At 43.0% G+C, this 15,750-nt stretch overlaps 1 protein-coding gene across 1 annotated transcript; it reads right to left on the reverse strand.

The window, feature by feature from the left end:
• Window positions 1–809: 809 nt before the first annotated feature.
• RPS19 (ribosomal protein S19) lies at window positions 810–11,190 on the reverse strand. The gene is made up of 6 exons (XM_089687342.1): window positions 11,107–11,190; window positions 7,987–8,057; window positions 6,583–6,683; window positions 5,288–5,471; window positions 3,637–3,691; window positions 810–880 (listed from the first exon to the last, which is right to left on the reverse strand). Exons 2-6 carry the CDS (start codon window positions 8,055–8,057, stop codon window positions 854–856), a joined length of 438 nt encoding a protein of 145 aa, XP_089543468.1. The 5' UTR covers window positions 11,107–11,190; the 3' UTR covers window positions 810–853.
• Window positions 11,191–15,750: the final 4,560 nt, after the last annotated feature.

A 15,750-nucleotide genomic window follows, 5' to 3' on the forward strand; every position in this document is an offset into this window, starting at 1 on the left:
TTCTGCCCAGTGCCATTAGTACAGGGTCAGTGCTTTTTATTAGCAGTGATCACTGTACTGGTGTCACTGGGGACCCCAGTGTCAGAATGCACACCACAGTCCCACTACAAGAGTCGCTGATCGCGGTCATTACTAGTAAAAAAAAAAAAAAAAATGCAGTATATATACACACCGTCATTTGTAAACGCTAGAACATGCACATAAACCAATTAAGTTACACATATTGGGATTTTTGTTTAGCAAAGACATGTAAGCAGAACATATTTTGGCATATATTTATGGCAATTTTATTTTGTTAAATCTTTTTACGGGACATGTTCAATAGCAAAAAGTCAAAAATATTGTTTCTCTAAAAATGTTTTTTTTTTTTAAAATAGCGCAAAAAATCAAAAAACACACAGGCAATTAAATACCACCAAAAGAAAGCTCTATTCATGGGGGAAGAAAAAAAAAAAGACACAAATTTCATTTGGGTGCAACGTTGCATGACCTTTTTTTACCTTCATGTGCTATGCATGAAGAATGCATCAAGTGGAGGGACCAGGACTGCTGGCAGGGGTAACTGAGAAGAGGAGATTGGGGCTGCTCTGTGCAAAACCATAATGCAGAGCAGAGAAGTAGAACAGGTTTGTAATTTAAAAGAAAAAGACAAAAAGTAAAACACGTTTCCAGTAACAGCTATATAGAAGGAATCTGGTCCATATTAAATGCTGACTTCACAAAAATGCAATTCTTGCACATGGTTTTGTATATTTTACCCATTCGCAAAAATTTAAAATAAAAGTGAAATGAAGACACCATCACAAAAGTGACTTTTCTGGAACCAGAATATTTATTTTGTTTACAAATGTGTTTAATGTTTCTTGTTGGCTGCTGCAACCTGTGAAGAGAACAAAAAAAAGGCCAAAATGTAAAAAATTTCAGTAATCTGAAAAGCAATTTATGAGAAGAGCAAGATGAAATGTAAAATGGACATACTCCAATAACTTACATGGATGCATAAATTATCCAAGCACCCCAATACAAACAAAAATGAAACAACTGTACTTTTAGCAGCATTAGGCAAATGAAGCTTTTGGACAGTGGGTAGCAGGACTCATACATGATTTATCATTCATTCTGGGCAGCCAAGCACAGAGACATTCACTGACTGTCAGTCCCAAATCACAAATGATTAAAGTATGGGCCTGGGCCTGCCACTCACTGACCAAGAGCTTTGTTTGTCAGAAGTTCTAAATGCGATCTCTTGGATAGCAAAAAGTTCAATAGTGTAAAAATAAGTGTGTCAGAGTCAGTGTGTATCTGGCAAGTCTTTATCGCACATGAAAAGGAGGTCAGTAGCAAAAACCAACGTGTTTCAATAGCTCAAGCTGCAAAAAAAAAAAAAAAAGGATAAAGGTCAAAACACCAGTCAGGATGCATGAACAGTGACCAGTACTTGTACAACTTATTCTTCTCTTTTGCAATCTACTTTTCAATTACTGCCAGCATCCAAGACCTGATGAGGGATGAGATTAAAACCCTCAAAATACATTAGCATTCTCTATTGTCATGTGCAATAAAAATCTACTCTGGTCTCTTATTAAATCTATGGCACTCATCCTTTCTATACTATGTAGATTACCCTCCATGGATTCCAAAGGATGCCCTGGTTGACAGCAGTTTTTAAATCTGATTTGAAGCCTCACTCCTTTTGGACCCAGAACCCAACATGTGTAGTGTTGAACATAAAAGTTAGGAATAGAAAACATAACTCCAAAACAAATGTATAAAATATTCATATATTGTAAACCTAAAAAAAGGTAGTAAAGTCTTATCAACAGATAAGCTTATAATAATGCATATCTGTAGGTAAAACGAATATCTCCTAATTGTGCACGGCTTAGGAAATGTTCCAGTGAGCAGCATCTGGTGATTTCACATGCAGGACACCATGCAAGTCGCAGAGGAATTGCACTGCATTCCTGTGCAAATTACATGCAAATGTATGTGCGATGTAATTTGAGCCATACATTTTCTATGGCTTAAATCGCATCCAAAAAAAAGTGCAGGACCCTTTTAAATCCTCACCCGAATCACACTGCATAGGTGTTCTCACCCATGCAATGCGATTTCTCACAAAAGTATCGTGTGTTGCGATCTGTTTCAGGATGTCATTAATTTTTCATCGACATGTACCCTCTCCCAATTCTGCCCTGATCACCCAGCTCTTTCCCCCCTCCCTGCAACCTTCTTGGATACAGCACAGGTCAACTAATCACAAAGCGCAGTTTGCACATGCGCAGTGGTCACCCAGCTGTGAAGCCGCAACCTGTCACAGCTGGGTGCCCACAGTTAAGATGCCAATGCTGGGGACTAAAGAAGGCCCCCCAGTGCCCCCTCTGGATCCAGGGAAAGGTAAGGGTCTGCTGACTTAATTTTTACAAAATGACTGGAGCTCCGCTTCAACTATACTACAGATTTAAAAAGGTGTCAATGCTATCTGCACATTCTCAGACTTCCTGGGACAGATTTGCTCTACAATTAAAAGTTCTCAGTGGCACGTTGCTGAAGGTAATAACGCAAACACAGCAAACTCCGTACTCCTGCACTGGGGGTGGACTCAGCAGAGGCTAAGGTAACAATTCAAATGTCCTGGAATATGCACTCCTTGCTGCCCTCAACGGACCGTGGGTAGTCCAAAGTCAATGGAAACAGAAGAAAGCAAAAAGAAGGCACACTGGCCTAGTGCATTATCATAAAAAATATTTATTAAAAAGGATAAAAAAGTATCATACTCACAATGGACATATAAGACAAAGGGCGCTCTGAGGAAGAGGCTGAGTCCTCGAAACGCGTTAGACAGTGGAAGTCCAGGGTTCCATTTTGTTGGACTTCGATGCAGTGTGTATTGGACACCGCTGTTTATTGTGATGTGCCTTTGTCTTATATGTCCATTGTGAGTATGATACTTACTTTTTACGATAATGCACTAGGCACGTGTGCCCTCTCTTTTCTTCTGTATCTGCTGACGGTAATAAACCAGGATGCCAGGAAGCTGAAAAACATGGAGCTAGTCGGCTTCACTTCTTACAAACTGCATATATCTAGTCTCCAAACTGTACAGAGGTATGGTAAATGCTGTACAAATCAAGAAAGCTAGAACCTGAACAACCAGTATTTGCCATAACCAGATCCCATTGTTCTACTGCCATCTAAGAGCATTGCTTTTCTCCAGATTCTGTTCAAGGTGCTGACCTCATATTAAAACAAACACTTTGGTGCCAGCACATACTTTTTGCAGCATTTTTAGGGCTCTGGCAGTCTTGAAATGTCAACATGCAAAGACAAATTTGACAAGTTACATTTTGGCTGCCTCCCTCCCACAACTTCCTATTGGTTCTTTGCTTAAAAAGGAGGCCACAAAGTCTAATGGAAATCTGCAGAAGGCAACAAAGCCAGCCCTTGAGGCATAGAAAGGTGTCTCACTTAATTTATCAGGCAGGTCCAGCTTTAGAAACATGACCAGTTTTGAGAACTAATGGATTCATAGTAGTCTAAATTGTAAATTTTCAGAAGGGACAGAACAGTACAATTTGCTGAGGTATTACAGTACAATCATTTCATGGGAAGATCTGGTATTGAAAAGCTACATACCTGCCCAGCAATTCTGTCAAGGTCTCTCTGTCCTTGTGGAGTCAGTCTGCGACCTCTGCAAAAAAAAAAAAAAAAAATACTGAAACTCAGACAGGACCAGATAAAGTCATAAAAAGACAAACTGAAGCCACGGAAACAGATAACAGATATGCAGTCAGGACAATCGTACTACCTCCCTCCACTTTCCTGTTTCAGTACTTGTGCAGGCTGTTTAAATACAACTGTGCAGTCTAACAGATACCCAGGGCTCTCAGTAATTCACACAAACCTCACCAACACTTCCAATTTTCTGCAGCTCTATTTTGCATTGAGATTCTTGCACTGGAGGTGTGTCTGCTGTCAGCTCTACCAGTACAGAGCACTGCAATGTGAGCAGGAAGCAGTATTTTCTTAGTATAAACTGTTTTCTGGAGCAATTCCAAGAAAAAAAAAAGCCACGTGCAAACACGCAGGGGTACAGAATACAAACATTTTACAAATCCATACACCAAATGTGCTGTGGGTAAAAAGTATGGTCTTCCTGCCATGTACATAAATAAAAAAGTAGTAGTTGTGTCACATCATAAGCAACGGCAAAGATTCTTGTTCTTATTAGACATACGCCGTCTGATTTGCAAGTGTGATATGAGGATATGAAGTCCACAGGTTGCAACAATAAAATGGAACTAGTAGATAGGCTGGTGATTTTCCTACCACATTAGCCAACACTGCAAAACTAGCTACACATACTCCATGTGAACCTTCCCATTTCCAAGCATGTCAGCATAGTGGTACAGTCTGCTTCATCACTGGCTTTAGTTTTTCTTCAAAATTTGAGCCTAAAACATTGATGTTACCAATATGAAAGGTTCAACTCTGAAAAGCACAGCTAATCCTCAATCCTGTACCACTCCCCTGGCAACTGACATATGAAAAGCAGTAAAGTATGACTTGAACGCATAGGATTTGATTTTATTCCACAGAATACAGCACCAGAACCCCCACATCAATTCCATGGCGGGATGTCCAACAAGAATCCGCTTTCTGATAAAATGTTTTTTTTTTTTTTTTTTTTTTTTTAAAGCGAATCGAAAGGTTAATTTGTTTTTCGGAAAATAAACATGCTATACTTACCTGCTGTGTGCAGTGATTTTGCACAGAGCAGCCTGGATCCTCTTCTTCTTGGGTCCCTCGCAGGCTCTACTGGCCCCTTGCTCCTGTCGGGTGCCCCCACAGCAAGCACCTTGCTATGGGGGCACCTGCAGCCAATGCGGGTGCCAATGGCTCCTGTTTGCTGTAACAGCCAATGAGGAGGCAGAGACCCAGGTAAGTATTGAGGGGGCTGGGGGCACTGCTGTACACAGGTGTTTTTTTTACCTTCATGCATAGAATGCATGAAGTTAAAAAAAAAAAAAAAAAAAAGCCTTTACAACCACTTTAACTTATTTTCAAGATGCTATCTTCAGGAAGGGCATTCTGCCAAAAGTAGTACAGGTCCCATAATGGTGAAGCTTAAGAGTTTGAGATGTTGGCATTGTAGATTTTGCATTGCATTAACTGTATTGAATAGAATCTAGAAAAACATTTCCACAATCTGGTCTACAATGTACTTTACTCAATAATCCAGTCAACTGGAATTTCCAACTGGGTCTAGTGGGCACACTTCACTTACCCATTGGGGTCTTTCTCCACCATTTTGAGCCCCTCCAGAGCCTGCAACACCTTCCTGGCCACACTTTTTGATCCACGGCTAAAGTGGCTTGGCATGACACCATTGCGTTGGCGCCCACCATAGATTTTTGTCATGGAGCCAACTCCGGCGCCACCACGGAGGTACAAGTGACGAACTGTGGAAGCTGAAACAAAATATTTCAATTAAACACCTAAGGAATTCATGCAATTCTGTTTAAAGCATTACCTGTAGGTTTATCTAAAGACCAAAGAATATGAATTAGTTTAGTAAAAGAGAATGGTTCATAGCCACTAAATTCATCATTGCCTTACCATAGCGAACAAAGAGAAGCTGTTACTTTCCCCACTGAGGGAAAAGTGAAAGGTTTTCTCCTTTTACAACACCCTCTGCTCACTTGCCTCCCACCCTCCATGCTCACTTGCCATACCACTTGCCTTCAGAAAAAAAAAAAAAAAAAAAAAAAAAACCTTGTACAAGCTTTGGCCAGAATTGACATGGTAAAATGGAATTTTAAGCTTGACAATGAAAACGGGTGGACAGGCAGGGAGACGTGCTTTGTCTCTTCTGCATTAACTGGATTAGCTGCAAGCGCAGCTCATTGCTCAAATTTGGCAATGCCAAATCTGATGGATCTCCTGCACATACACATGAGTAACGTCATCGCTGCCCAGCCAATGACCTCATCTGGTGTTCAGGACCCAAAAGTCGGCCAAACAAAAATGTCAGTGGCTGGCAGTGAGTTCTAGGGACATGGTATCACTGGATTCTAGGAGAGGATAATTCCGCTTTAAGGACTTTCTTCCCTCCCTCGACAGTGGTCTGACCTGGCCATTGGCTGTTCAGGCCTGAACACTGCATCCTGGGAGTAAGGGGAAAGGTGGCTACATGCTTCCTCCATAAGGGTTTCTACATACTAATTTAGCAAGTCGTTTTCGCTGAATGGATTACCTTTAATCCCACCATGCATGGGCACCCTTGTTTGGTCAGAGTGACAGGATTTCTAAATTCTTGTCATGTACAGGCACCCCCCTCCCTCACCCCCTCCAAACAATCTTAACCATATAAATACAATAACTGCACATCCACTGGGCTCTAGTAACACTGTACTGGTTTGCAGGTGCTCACCAGAAAAAGGCTTGGAAAGGGCTATTACTCTACTACCACTGCCCTGCATGATGAGACTGCATTGCATTTACCCAAAGTAAAATGCACACAGAAGTCTGACCAACACTCAGCTTTAACCCAAAAAAAAATGATGTACAAAGTCCTCTTACCAGCACGGGTGTAGAACCAGTTTTCATCATAAGGTGCCAGTTCCTTGTGTTTGGCAAGTTTAACTGTGTCTACCCATTCTGGTACTTTAAGTTTCCCTGACCTGCGAAAACAAAAATTCAAAGTTATGTATATACAGTCAGCTCCATAAATATTGGGACATCGACACAATTCTAACATTTTTGGCTCTATACACCACCACAATGGATTTGAAATGAAACGAACAAGATGTGCTTTAACTGCAGACTGTCAGCTTTAATTTGAGGGTATTTACTTCCAAATCAGGTGGACGGTGTAGGAATTACAACAGTTTGCATATGTGCCTCCCACTTGTTAAGGGACCAAAAGTATGTTCACACGAGGTGAGCATCTTTGGTTGTTGGAAATTTTTTGCAGGTGTTTTTGCTTGAGCATTTTTTAAACTATTAATGTGCGTGTTTCAGGAATTCCCACTGAAGTCTATTTGGGTAAAAAGCTTCAAGCTCAAAAGAAGCTAATGTACATTTTTGAACTACAAGCTTCAAGCGACACTACGTTCAGACACAAATAAAAACCATGGAATTTTGGCTGTTGCCGGATGAAATGAATGGAACATGATTCGTTGTCAAAAGCAAACTCCAATCATTCCCAGTATGGGCAGATAACATTCCCAACAGTCTCTTGAAGGATTAGTCCACCTCCTAAAACGTTAATGAACAACGTTTTGCAGGACAAAATGTGAATTTATTATTTTTTCTTTTCACAGGAGCCTGCACAGCATTGCACCCATGATCAGTGGATCACGACTGAAATGTCAGGCTCTTTCACACTACTCAGCACGCTCATGGTCCACTGAGAAATAAAGACCATCTACCATGATGGCAGATGAGACTTGTTCTTTCACAAGTTCCTGTAAGTGAATGACATGACTGTGTTGGCAGAGTTTTCAAACTGACAGCAGGTGCAGGGAGAGGAGCCCCCGCCTGCTGTCATTGGGGGGAGAAGGTCTGTAGCATGTTACACCCTAAATATGGGTGTAAAAGGCTCCAAAAGGTGAACTCAGCCTTTAAGCTGGCCATACATGGATTGAATTCAGCTGATTTAGCATGGACCAGATGAATTTTGATCCATGTATGGGCTTGGCTGTACACGATAATCAATCAACTTCTGTACAACCAGCCTGTTGGGTCCCCCCCCCCCCATTAGTGTCATAGGCGATAGCCACAACACTAATCGCATTCTCCTGCCAGCAGAACACAATAGCACTGCAAGAGGAATTCCCCCATTAAGACTGACTGTGTTCATGGGGGAAATAAAGTAATTTTCTTTCCTTCCACCCGTGGTAGAATGGGAAAAAAAGAAAAAAAAAATTCCATAATCTATGGTCTGCCGTACACTGAAAAAGGTTTCCAGAGAACCAAACTTACTTCTTGAGGAAAGCACCCAGGGCCCTGACGAACTCCTGCTGGTTTACGTCTTTCACTGTTACTCCGGGCATCTAAATAATAATAATAAAAAAGTCAACCAGGTTACATGGTAAAGATAAAATGAAGCTTCTCAGAGAACAGTGGCACCAACATTTTCTGCTTTAATTTTTTTATCAAGGTGACACTAAACCAAGTCCTTTTCCAAAAACAAACAGCTACCCTCTAACAGGAAGTCAGATCAAACAAAAAAAGGAATTTGGAGATAGATTTGGGGGAGGCTGAGAGGAATAGGACTTTTTAAATGTAATAATACATACTGGAATAGAATATTTTTCTTTAACCACTTGACCCTAGGCCAATGCTATCATTTGTCACATACATGTAAGAAAGAAAAAAAAAAAAAAAAAAAAAAAAAAAAAAAAAAAAAATCAGCTTTTTTTTTTAAACTATTAAATTACTTCGGACCCACAAATTATCCTGGAGAATAAAACGGTTGTTCCATTTTTGTTTTATGTTGCACGAGGTTTGCACAGCAGTTTATGAAATGCAAATTTTCAAGGAAGAAAATACACTTTAATGAATTTCAACGAACATAAAACACAAAATAAATATGCAAAGATATTACGCTGAGTAAGTGCCCAAGATGTCACTAACTACTTCCTGAACCAGCTAGCATACATCGCCAGTTCAGAAGCTTATACAGAGCCAATGCATACAGCTGCCAGCATCAACCAGGTAATTTTTGTTCCAGGGGTAACAGTTTTGTGTAAAAGCAACCCTAAGGGCCAATTAGCCTCTGGTTTGCTTTTACAGGTGGTGAAAGTAAGTTCCCCGTCTCCCACTGCAGCCTCTCTGAGCTCTCTTGTTCCAGCAGGGAGCCTGGCACTAAAGCCGGCGCTTCCGCCAGCTTACCATAGAGATGATTGAGGACCAGATTTTCCCTGATCATCTCTATGGTATTAGAAACAGGAAGCAACGGGTATTCTGTCATTTCTAGTTTTCTCAGCATGTAAATAAGTCATTTTTGGCCTGGACAAAGCATATGAGCACACCAATCTTGGTTTGATCAGAAGCTTTTAAGGGTGGAGGAGAGAAAAGAGGTGTAATGGACCCCAGATCTCTCCATAAAGAGGATCTGTCACTGCTTATCACAAGGGATGTTTACAGATAGGATAGCAATAAGTGATAAAAAAAAAAAAAAAAATAAAGACTGTGTAAAATTAAAAAGTAAATAAAGTGCCCAGAGCCCGCCGTGCTTGTGTGCAAAGATGAACAAATACGTATATAAATGGAGTTCCAACCACACAAGTGAGGTTTCACTACAAGTCAGAGAAATAATTCTAGCAGCAGAGCTCACAGCTAATTCTAAAATAGTAACTTGCAAGCCAGGTGCCCACTGTGCATGCGTGAGAAGCGCTGCTCTTTGTGAATGGCCCTGTAATCTTCTGGGACCTTTCACGTGTCCCAAAAGACTATGGGGAGGGATGGGGAAGAACAACTCCGCAGAAGTGGAAGCGGGTATCTGTCAAACTCGGGTACCCGCTCCCCCCTCCGCTCCCCAAAGGGCCGCAGTCTCTGGTCATCCCCTGTACTGCGTCCGCAGTCTCTGGTCATCCCCTGTACTGCGTCCGCAGTCTCTGGTCATCCCCTGTACTGCGTCCGCAGTCTCTGGTCATCCCCTGTACTGCGTCCGCAGTCTCTGGTCATCCCCTGTACTGCGTCCGCAGTCTCTGGTCATCCCCTGTACTGCGTCCGCAGTCTCTGGTCATCCCCTGTACTGCGTCCGCAGTCTCTGGTCATCCCCTGTACTGCGTCCGCAGTCCATTTGTTCAGAATATTTTTTTTCTTGTCTTCCTCCTCTAAAATCTAGGTGTGACTTACAGTCAGGTGCGTCTTACGGAGCGAAAAATACTATATATATATATATATATATATATATAAGGTTTGGGGGTTCTGAGTAATTTTCTAGCAAAAAAAAAAATACAGATTTTTAAATGAAAACAAAGTGTCATAATAGGCCCAGACTTCGAGGGGTTAAAGCAGAGTTCCACCTGAAAAAAAAAATTAACGTCAGCAACTACAAAAACTGTAGCTGCTGACTTTTAAAATACACAGCCACTTACCTGTCCAGGGGTCCAGCGGTGTCCTCACCACGGCTAGTTTCTCCGGCCGTCTTCTCTCCCTGGTGCCGGGATCTTCAGTGTGGGCACCCGGCTGTGACAGCTATCTGCTTTACAGCCGGGTGCCCACTGCGCATGAGCGAGAAGCGCTATGCTTTGTGAATGGCCCTGTAGTCTTCAGGTACCCAAAAGGTGCCAATCCTTAATGGGGAGCGGGTGACAAAGGCTTAAAGCGAAATTTCCCCTTTTGGATGGAGCTCCGCTTTAAAATTGAGTCCATAGAATGGAAAGTACAGTAACCCATCAGTTTTTTGCCATATTGTCCCACTGGGGAGATTTCCCATCACTTCCAAGCAGGAAGTGAGAGGAAATCCCTCCAGAGTGAAAGAATCCCTGGGCGTCACCAGGAATTGTGTCCCCACTGGAAGATTTCCTCTCAATTCCTGTTTTAGGGCAAAACCCAGAGTTTGGGATTTTCTTTGCCTTTCACTGATAACAGAAGCATGGAGGAGAAGGGTGGGGAGACTAGTAAGTATCACCCTTGCCATAGCCCAGCATTAGGCGTTCGGCTAGCGAGTGATGTGGAATGAATGGAGAAGGGAAGGAGTTCCAATGAGAAAGAGGAAGACTCTGGGCCAGTCCTATGGCCGGTCTCCATGCTGCACACACCATGTGGCTCACTACAGCCGGATGTGGAGCCCAGACAAGAAACCACACAAGATACACCTTGGGCCTACTCCTCTACAGCGAAGCCATGGCCAGACCCCGGTCTCGAGTCACTCACGCTGTCCCGAGCTCATTCCCTAGAGCCGGCACAGCCCTCAGGAAACACCGCGGCCTACCGCGCGACACCCATGCCACAGAGCCTCCAGAAGAGACCCGGATAGCACCACCAACTCCGGAACACATAGCCGACCTCCAAACTGATCACCAGCCGGTTATATCTCCAGTAAGCCCCGGTAATCCGGTCTTCGTTAGGCCCGCACTAGGCCTTACTCACCTTCTCTCCGTGGAGCCGAGAAGGGAAAAGGGATCGACGGGGTCTCCCGGGCGCAGAAGAAAGGGAGCGCGGCAAAGTCACGCCTCTCTCTTAGCGGGAAGTTTCGGATTGGACGGCAAGGCAAGCTAAGAGGCGTAACTGTGCGTCTCAAGCTGAAACGCAACAAAGAGATTCCTGTATGGTGGCTGATAAAGGGTCAAACTAGTAGAGATTGCTTTATAGAACCTGCAACAGACGGTAGAGACAGTGTTGCCTGTAGAGGAAGGATGGCTGCTGTCATTGGGTTTCTTTTTAAACTCTTTTTATTATTTATATAAAAAATATGCCACATTCTGTTTTGCATCAATGAGAGCGGATACAGAAATTGCATAATATTCAAGTAGAAGTAAAGGCAAAAGTTTTTTATTTTCACTAGAATAAGGGGGGTTTATAACCCCTGCAGGGGCGGACTGAGAACTCATGGGGCTCCCGGGCAATAGGGGTTCAGGGGGCCCCTGTGTCCTTGCTCAAACTCAAAAAAGCCTATGAAAAAGGTACCAGGGGCATTTCATGGGGCCCCTACTGACCCCGGGCCCTCGGGCAGTGCCCGAGTTTCCAAATGGTCAGTCCGCCCCTGAACCCCTGTCATTTTGTTCCATCTGGGTCTCATGGGTGAGATTTCCCTTCACTTTCTGTCCCATAGCCAAAACAGGAAATGAGAGGGAGTACCTTCAAAGGGAGGTAATCCCCAGGCTGTCACCAGAACTGGTGACCCCATTGGAAGATTTCTTCTCTTTGCCTTTTTGGTTGACAACCCAAAATTTGGGATTTTCTTCTACTTTCAGTGATAACAGTCACCGGGACAAATAGAGAGGGTGAATCTCCCTAATGGGGGCACCGACAGCAATAATACTGACCCATATCCACACTATCCAAAACTAAAAAAGTTTTGTCCTTAGTTATAACTTTATCAAAACATTTTCAAAATTCACCCCGTTATATTTCCATTGTCTGTTTAAGACATTTATATTTGCAACTTTCTATGAGAATAATTTTGGGGAGTTAAATAATTAAATCCAGGAAAATGCCTCCTGTGTGTGGTGATTTGACCCTAAAGAATATTCTGTCAAATGATCTCTACTTTCTTACGTTTTACCATACACTATACAATCGATAATTCAATCTCCTTTGGATCTACCAACAAGTATGTAGTGTGATGCTCTGCCTGACTGGCTACAAATTGATTGGATAGATGAGGTAAACCCTCGTATTACATAGTTTTGTGAGAGCAAAATGCAAAGATTGTACAGTCAGATTCTAACATCTGTGGTGATCCTTAGTGCTAATATGAAGAGAGAACATGCAGGTCCATTACACAAAATACCTGGAGGTGAGAAGTCATAAAATAAATTCCCCACCAGAAGTGTCTAGTCTAGGGCAGGGCTTAAAATTTCCGCTCTCCTGCTCGCCAACTGCAAAGGGAAAATCCCTTTGTGGCAAGCACAGATGGAGCGGGTGGCTTGCAATGAAGCTGGTGGCTTGCAATGCGATCCCCAGGCCCCGGGGATCGATTTGCATTCCACTTGCGCTCCAAGCCTCGTTGTGAAGCCGACTGCCAGTTTCCAACTTCCGGTTTCTTCTTCGCCGCTGTGGGGGACACGAGGCCCGCTCTTCACCGCTTTGGGGGAAAATGACTTGTGTATGGCCAGCTTAAGGTGAGCTGCTTGCATGCACACTACAGATCGTTACTCATTGCCACAGTTAGAATGGAGCACCACTCAATTGTTTGAAGTTTTGCATAGAGAGAGAAAGGGCTAGAGCCTATGTATTTTACTGTTGTCTGTGTCTGGCCTGGTGAGATTACAAGACTAGGAAACTGAGTACAATGCCCCACCATTTATACTGTTTTTGCCAACATCCCAAGTATTGAAACAGACAACAACTATGGAAATATCCCCCTGGGACTTTGAAAGGCAAAAAAAGTGTGTACACAGGTATAAAACAATAAATGTTTATTGCAACAAATTATTTTTTGATAAAAAGAATCGAAAGACTCAGTGAGGTTGAGCTGCAGTACAACAATGTATGACTTAAAAGTAGAAAACATACACGGTGTGCATATCCTGACAGTCTGTAATTATTACACTGTCCGGATATGCACACCATGTATGTTTTCTACTTATAAGCTTTAAAGGGGCGGGGTTGGGGGATGGGCTGGGGGTGGGGTTGGGAGATGGGTCGGGGGTGGGGTTGGAGACGGACCTGGGCAAGGTTGGGCAACTGGTGGAGAGTAAGGTTTGTGCCTGGCTAGTAGGTCTAGACTCAAAATTTTAAGCCCTGGTCTAGGGGTTCCTGAGCCTTGGCTGAATGACCTTTCATCTGACGGTGCCTGTGTAGTTCTAGAGTCACCACATGGCAGAATCCTCGCCAATGATCTTTTTAGCTGTCTGTAAATGGGCATTCTTCCCAATGACCAACAATATAAGGAACATTCTTCCCAATGACCACTAATGTAAGAAACATTCTTCCCAATGACCACTAATGTAAGGAACAATATTCCCAATGACCACTAATGTAAGGAACATTCTTCCCAATGACCACCAATGTAAGGAACATTCTTCCCAATGACCACCAATGTAAGGAACAATCTTCCCACTGACTACCAATACAAAGGGGTTATTCTTCCCGCTGTCCACCAATGTAAGGGACATTCTTCCCACTGACCACCAATGTAAGGAGCATTCTTCCCACTGACCACCAATGTAAGGAGCATTCTTCCCACTGACCACCACTGTAAGGGGCATTCTTCCCACTGTCCACCAATGTAAGGGGCATTCTTCCCACTGACCACCACTGTAAGGGGCATTCTTCCCACTGACCACCACTGTAAGGAGCATTCTTCCCACTGACTACCAATACAAAGGGGTTATTCTTCCCACTGACCACCAACGTAAGGGACATTCTTCCCACTGACTGCTAATGTAAGGAACATTCTTCTCACTGACCACAAATGTAAGGAACAATCTTTCCACTATCAATACAAAGGGCCTATTCTTCCCACTGTCCACCAATGTAAGGGACATTCTTCCCATTGACCACCAATGTAAGGAACATTCTTCCCACTGACTACCAATGTAAGGAACATTCTTCCCACTGACCACCAATGCACCAATGTAAGGAACATTCATCACGCTGACCACCAATGTAAGGGACATTCTTCCCACTGACTAACAATACAAAGGGATATTCTTCCCATTGACTACTAATGTAAGGAACATTCTTCCCACTGATCACCAATGTAAGGAACATTTTTCCCACTAACCACCAACGTAAGGGGCATTCTTCCCACTGACCATCAATGTAAGGAGCATTCTTCCCACTGACCACCAATATAAGGATCATTTCTATATACTAGAGGAGCCATTCCCAACCAGAGTTCCTCCAGAGGTTGCTAAGGGTTCCTGAGATGTGACTGATAGATCTCCTATATAATGGTGCCTGGATAGTTCTGGGGTAAACACTACATGGCAGAGACAACAGCATGACACCAATGGTCTTTTTAGCTGTCTGTAAAGGTTGCATTCTGACCACTGACTACCAATGTAAGAGGCGTTCTTCTTACTGACCATCAATATAAAGAGCATTCTTCTTACTGACCACCAGTGTAAAGAGTATTCTTCCCAGTGACCACCAATATAAGGAGCATTCTTCCCAATAACCACCAATGTAAGGAGCATTCCTCCCAATGACCATCAATGTAAAAGGGGTTCTTCCTACTGACCACCAATGTAAGGCACATTCTTCTCCATTGAGAAGGTGGTCACCTTACCACCAATCTAAGGTTTAGCAGGGGATAGTATAATATATAATACTGAATATATATATATATATATATATATATATACACACAGTAGTATATATACAAGGGGCGTTCAAGTCAAAGCGGTACTTTACAGGTATAAAAAGGGAAGCTAGCGTGGTGGTAATACACGCAGTAGTAAGTGGTAAGCGTGTCCTATTACTGTTAGGCGGCGCACATGTCGCAGGCCAGTCTAGAGACTGTTAATAAAGATGGCAGACAACAGTGTTAGTGCGTGCATGGAGCAGCGTGTGGTGATGAAGTTTCTTGTGAACGAAGGTGTAAAACCCATGGATATCTACTGAAGACTTCAAGCGCAGTACGGAGAGGAGACGCTCAGCCACAGTAAGACATCTAAATGTTGTAAACGTTTCAAAGATGGCCGAACATCCGTCAGTGATGATCCTGGCTGAGGTGGTTCCCAGCCCACAGCAGTCATTCCTGTGAACATTCAGCACGTGGAACACCTGATTCTGGATAATCGACCACCACAGAAGAGTTGAAGTTTGCACTGCGTCGAAGGAGCGTTTTGACAGGGAAGGCCAGGATTTTCTGTATTGCATCATTACATGTGACGAAACTTGAGTACATCATTCATTCAATTGAAATGAACATCAAAGCATTGGAGGCATGCGGACTCACCACCACCAAAACAATGTCAAATAATTGCATCTGCAGGTAAAGTGATGGCAAGTGTTTTCTGGAACAAAGGTGCCATCATGTGGAGGTGCCACTATCAACAGGGAATGTGTGTTCTGAGTGATGTGCATAAGCTTCTGTGAAAAAATAGGCCTGGTTTGATCAGT

The sequence above is a fragment of the Staurois parvus genome, unplaced genomic scaffold, assembly GCF_062004578.1.
Source record: "Staurois parvus isolate SC_StPar_1 unplaced genomic scaffold, SC_StPar_1.0 ptg000423l, whole genome shotgun sequence".
Taxonomy (NCBI): Eukaryota; Metazoa; Chordata; class Amphibia; order Anura; family Ranidae; genus Staurois; species Staurois parvus.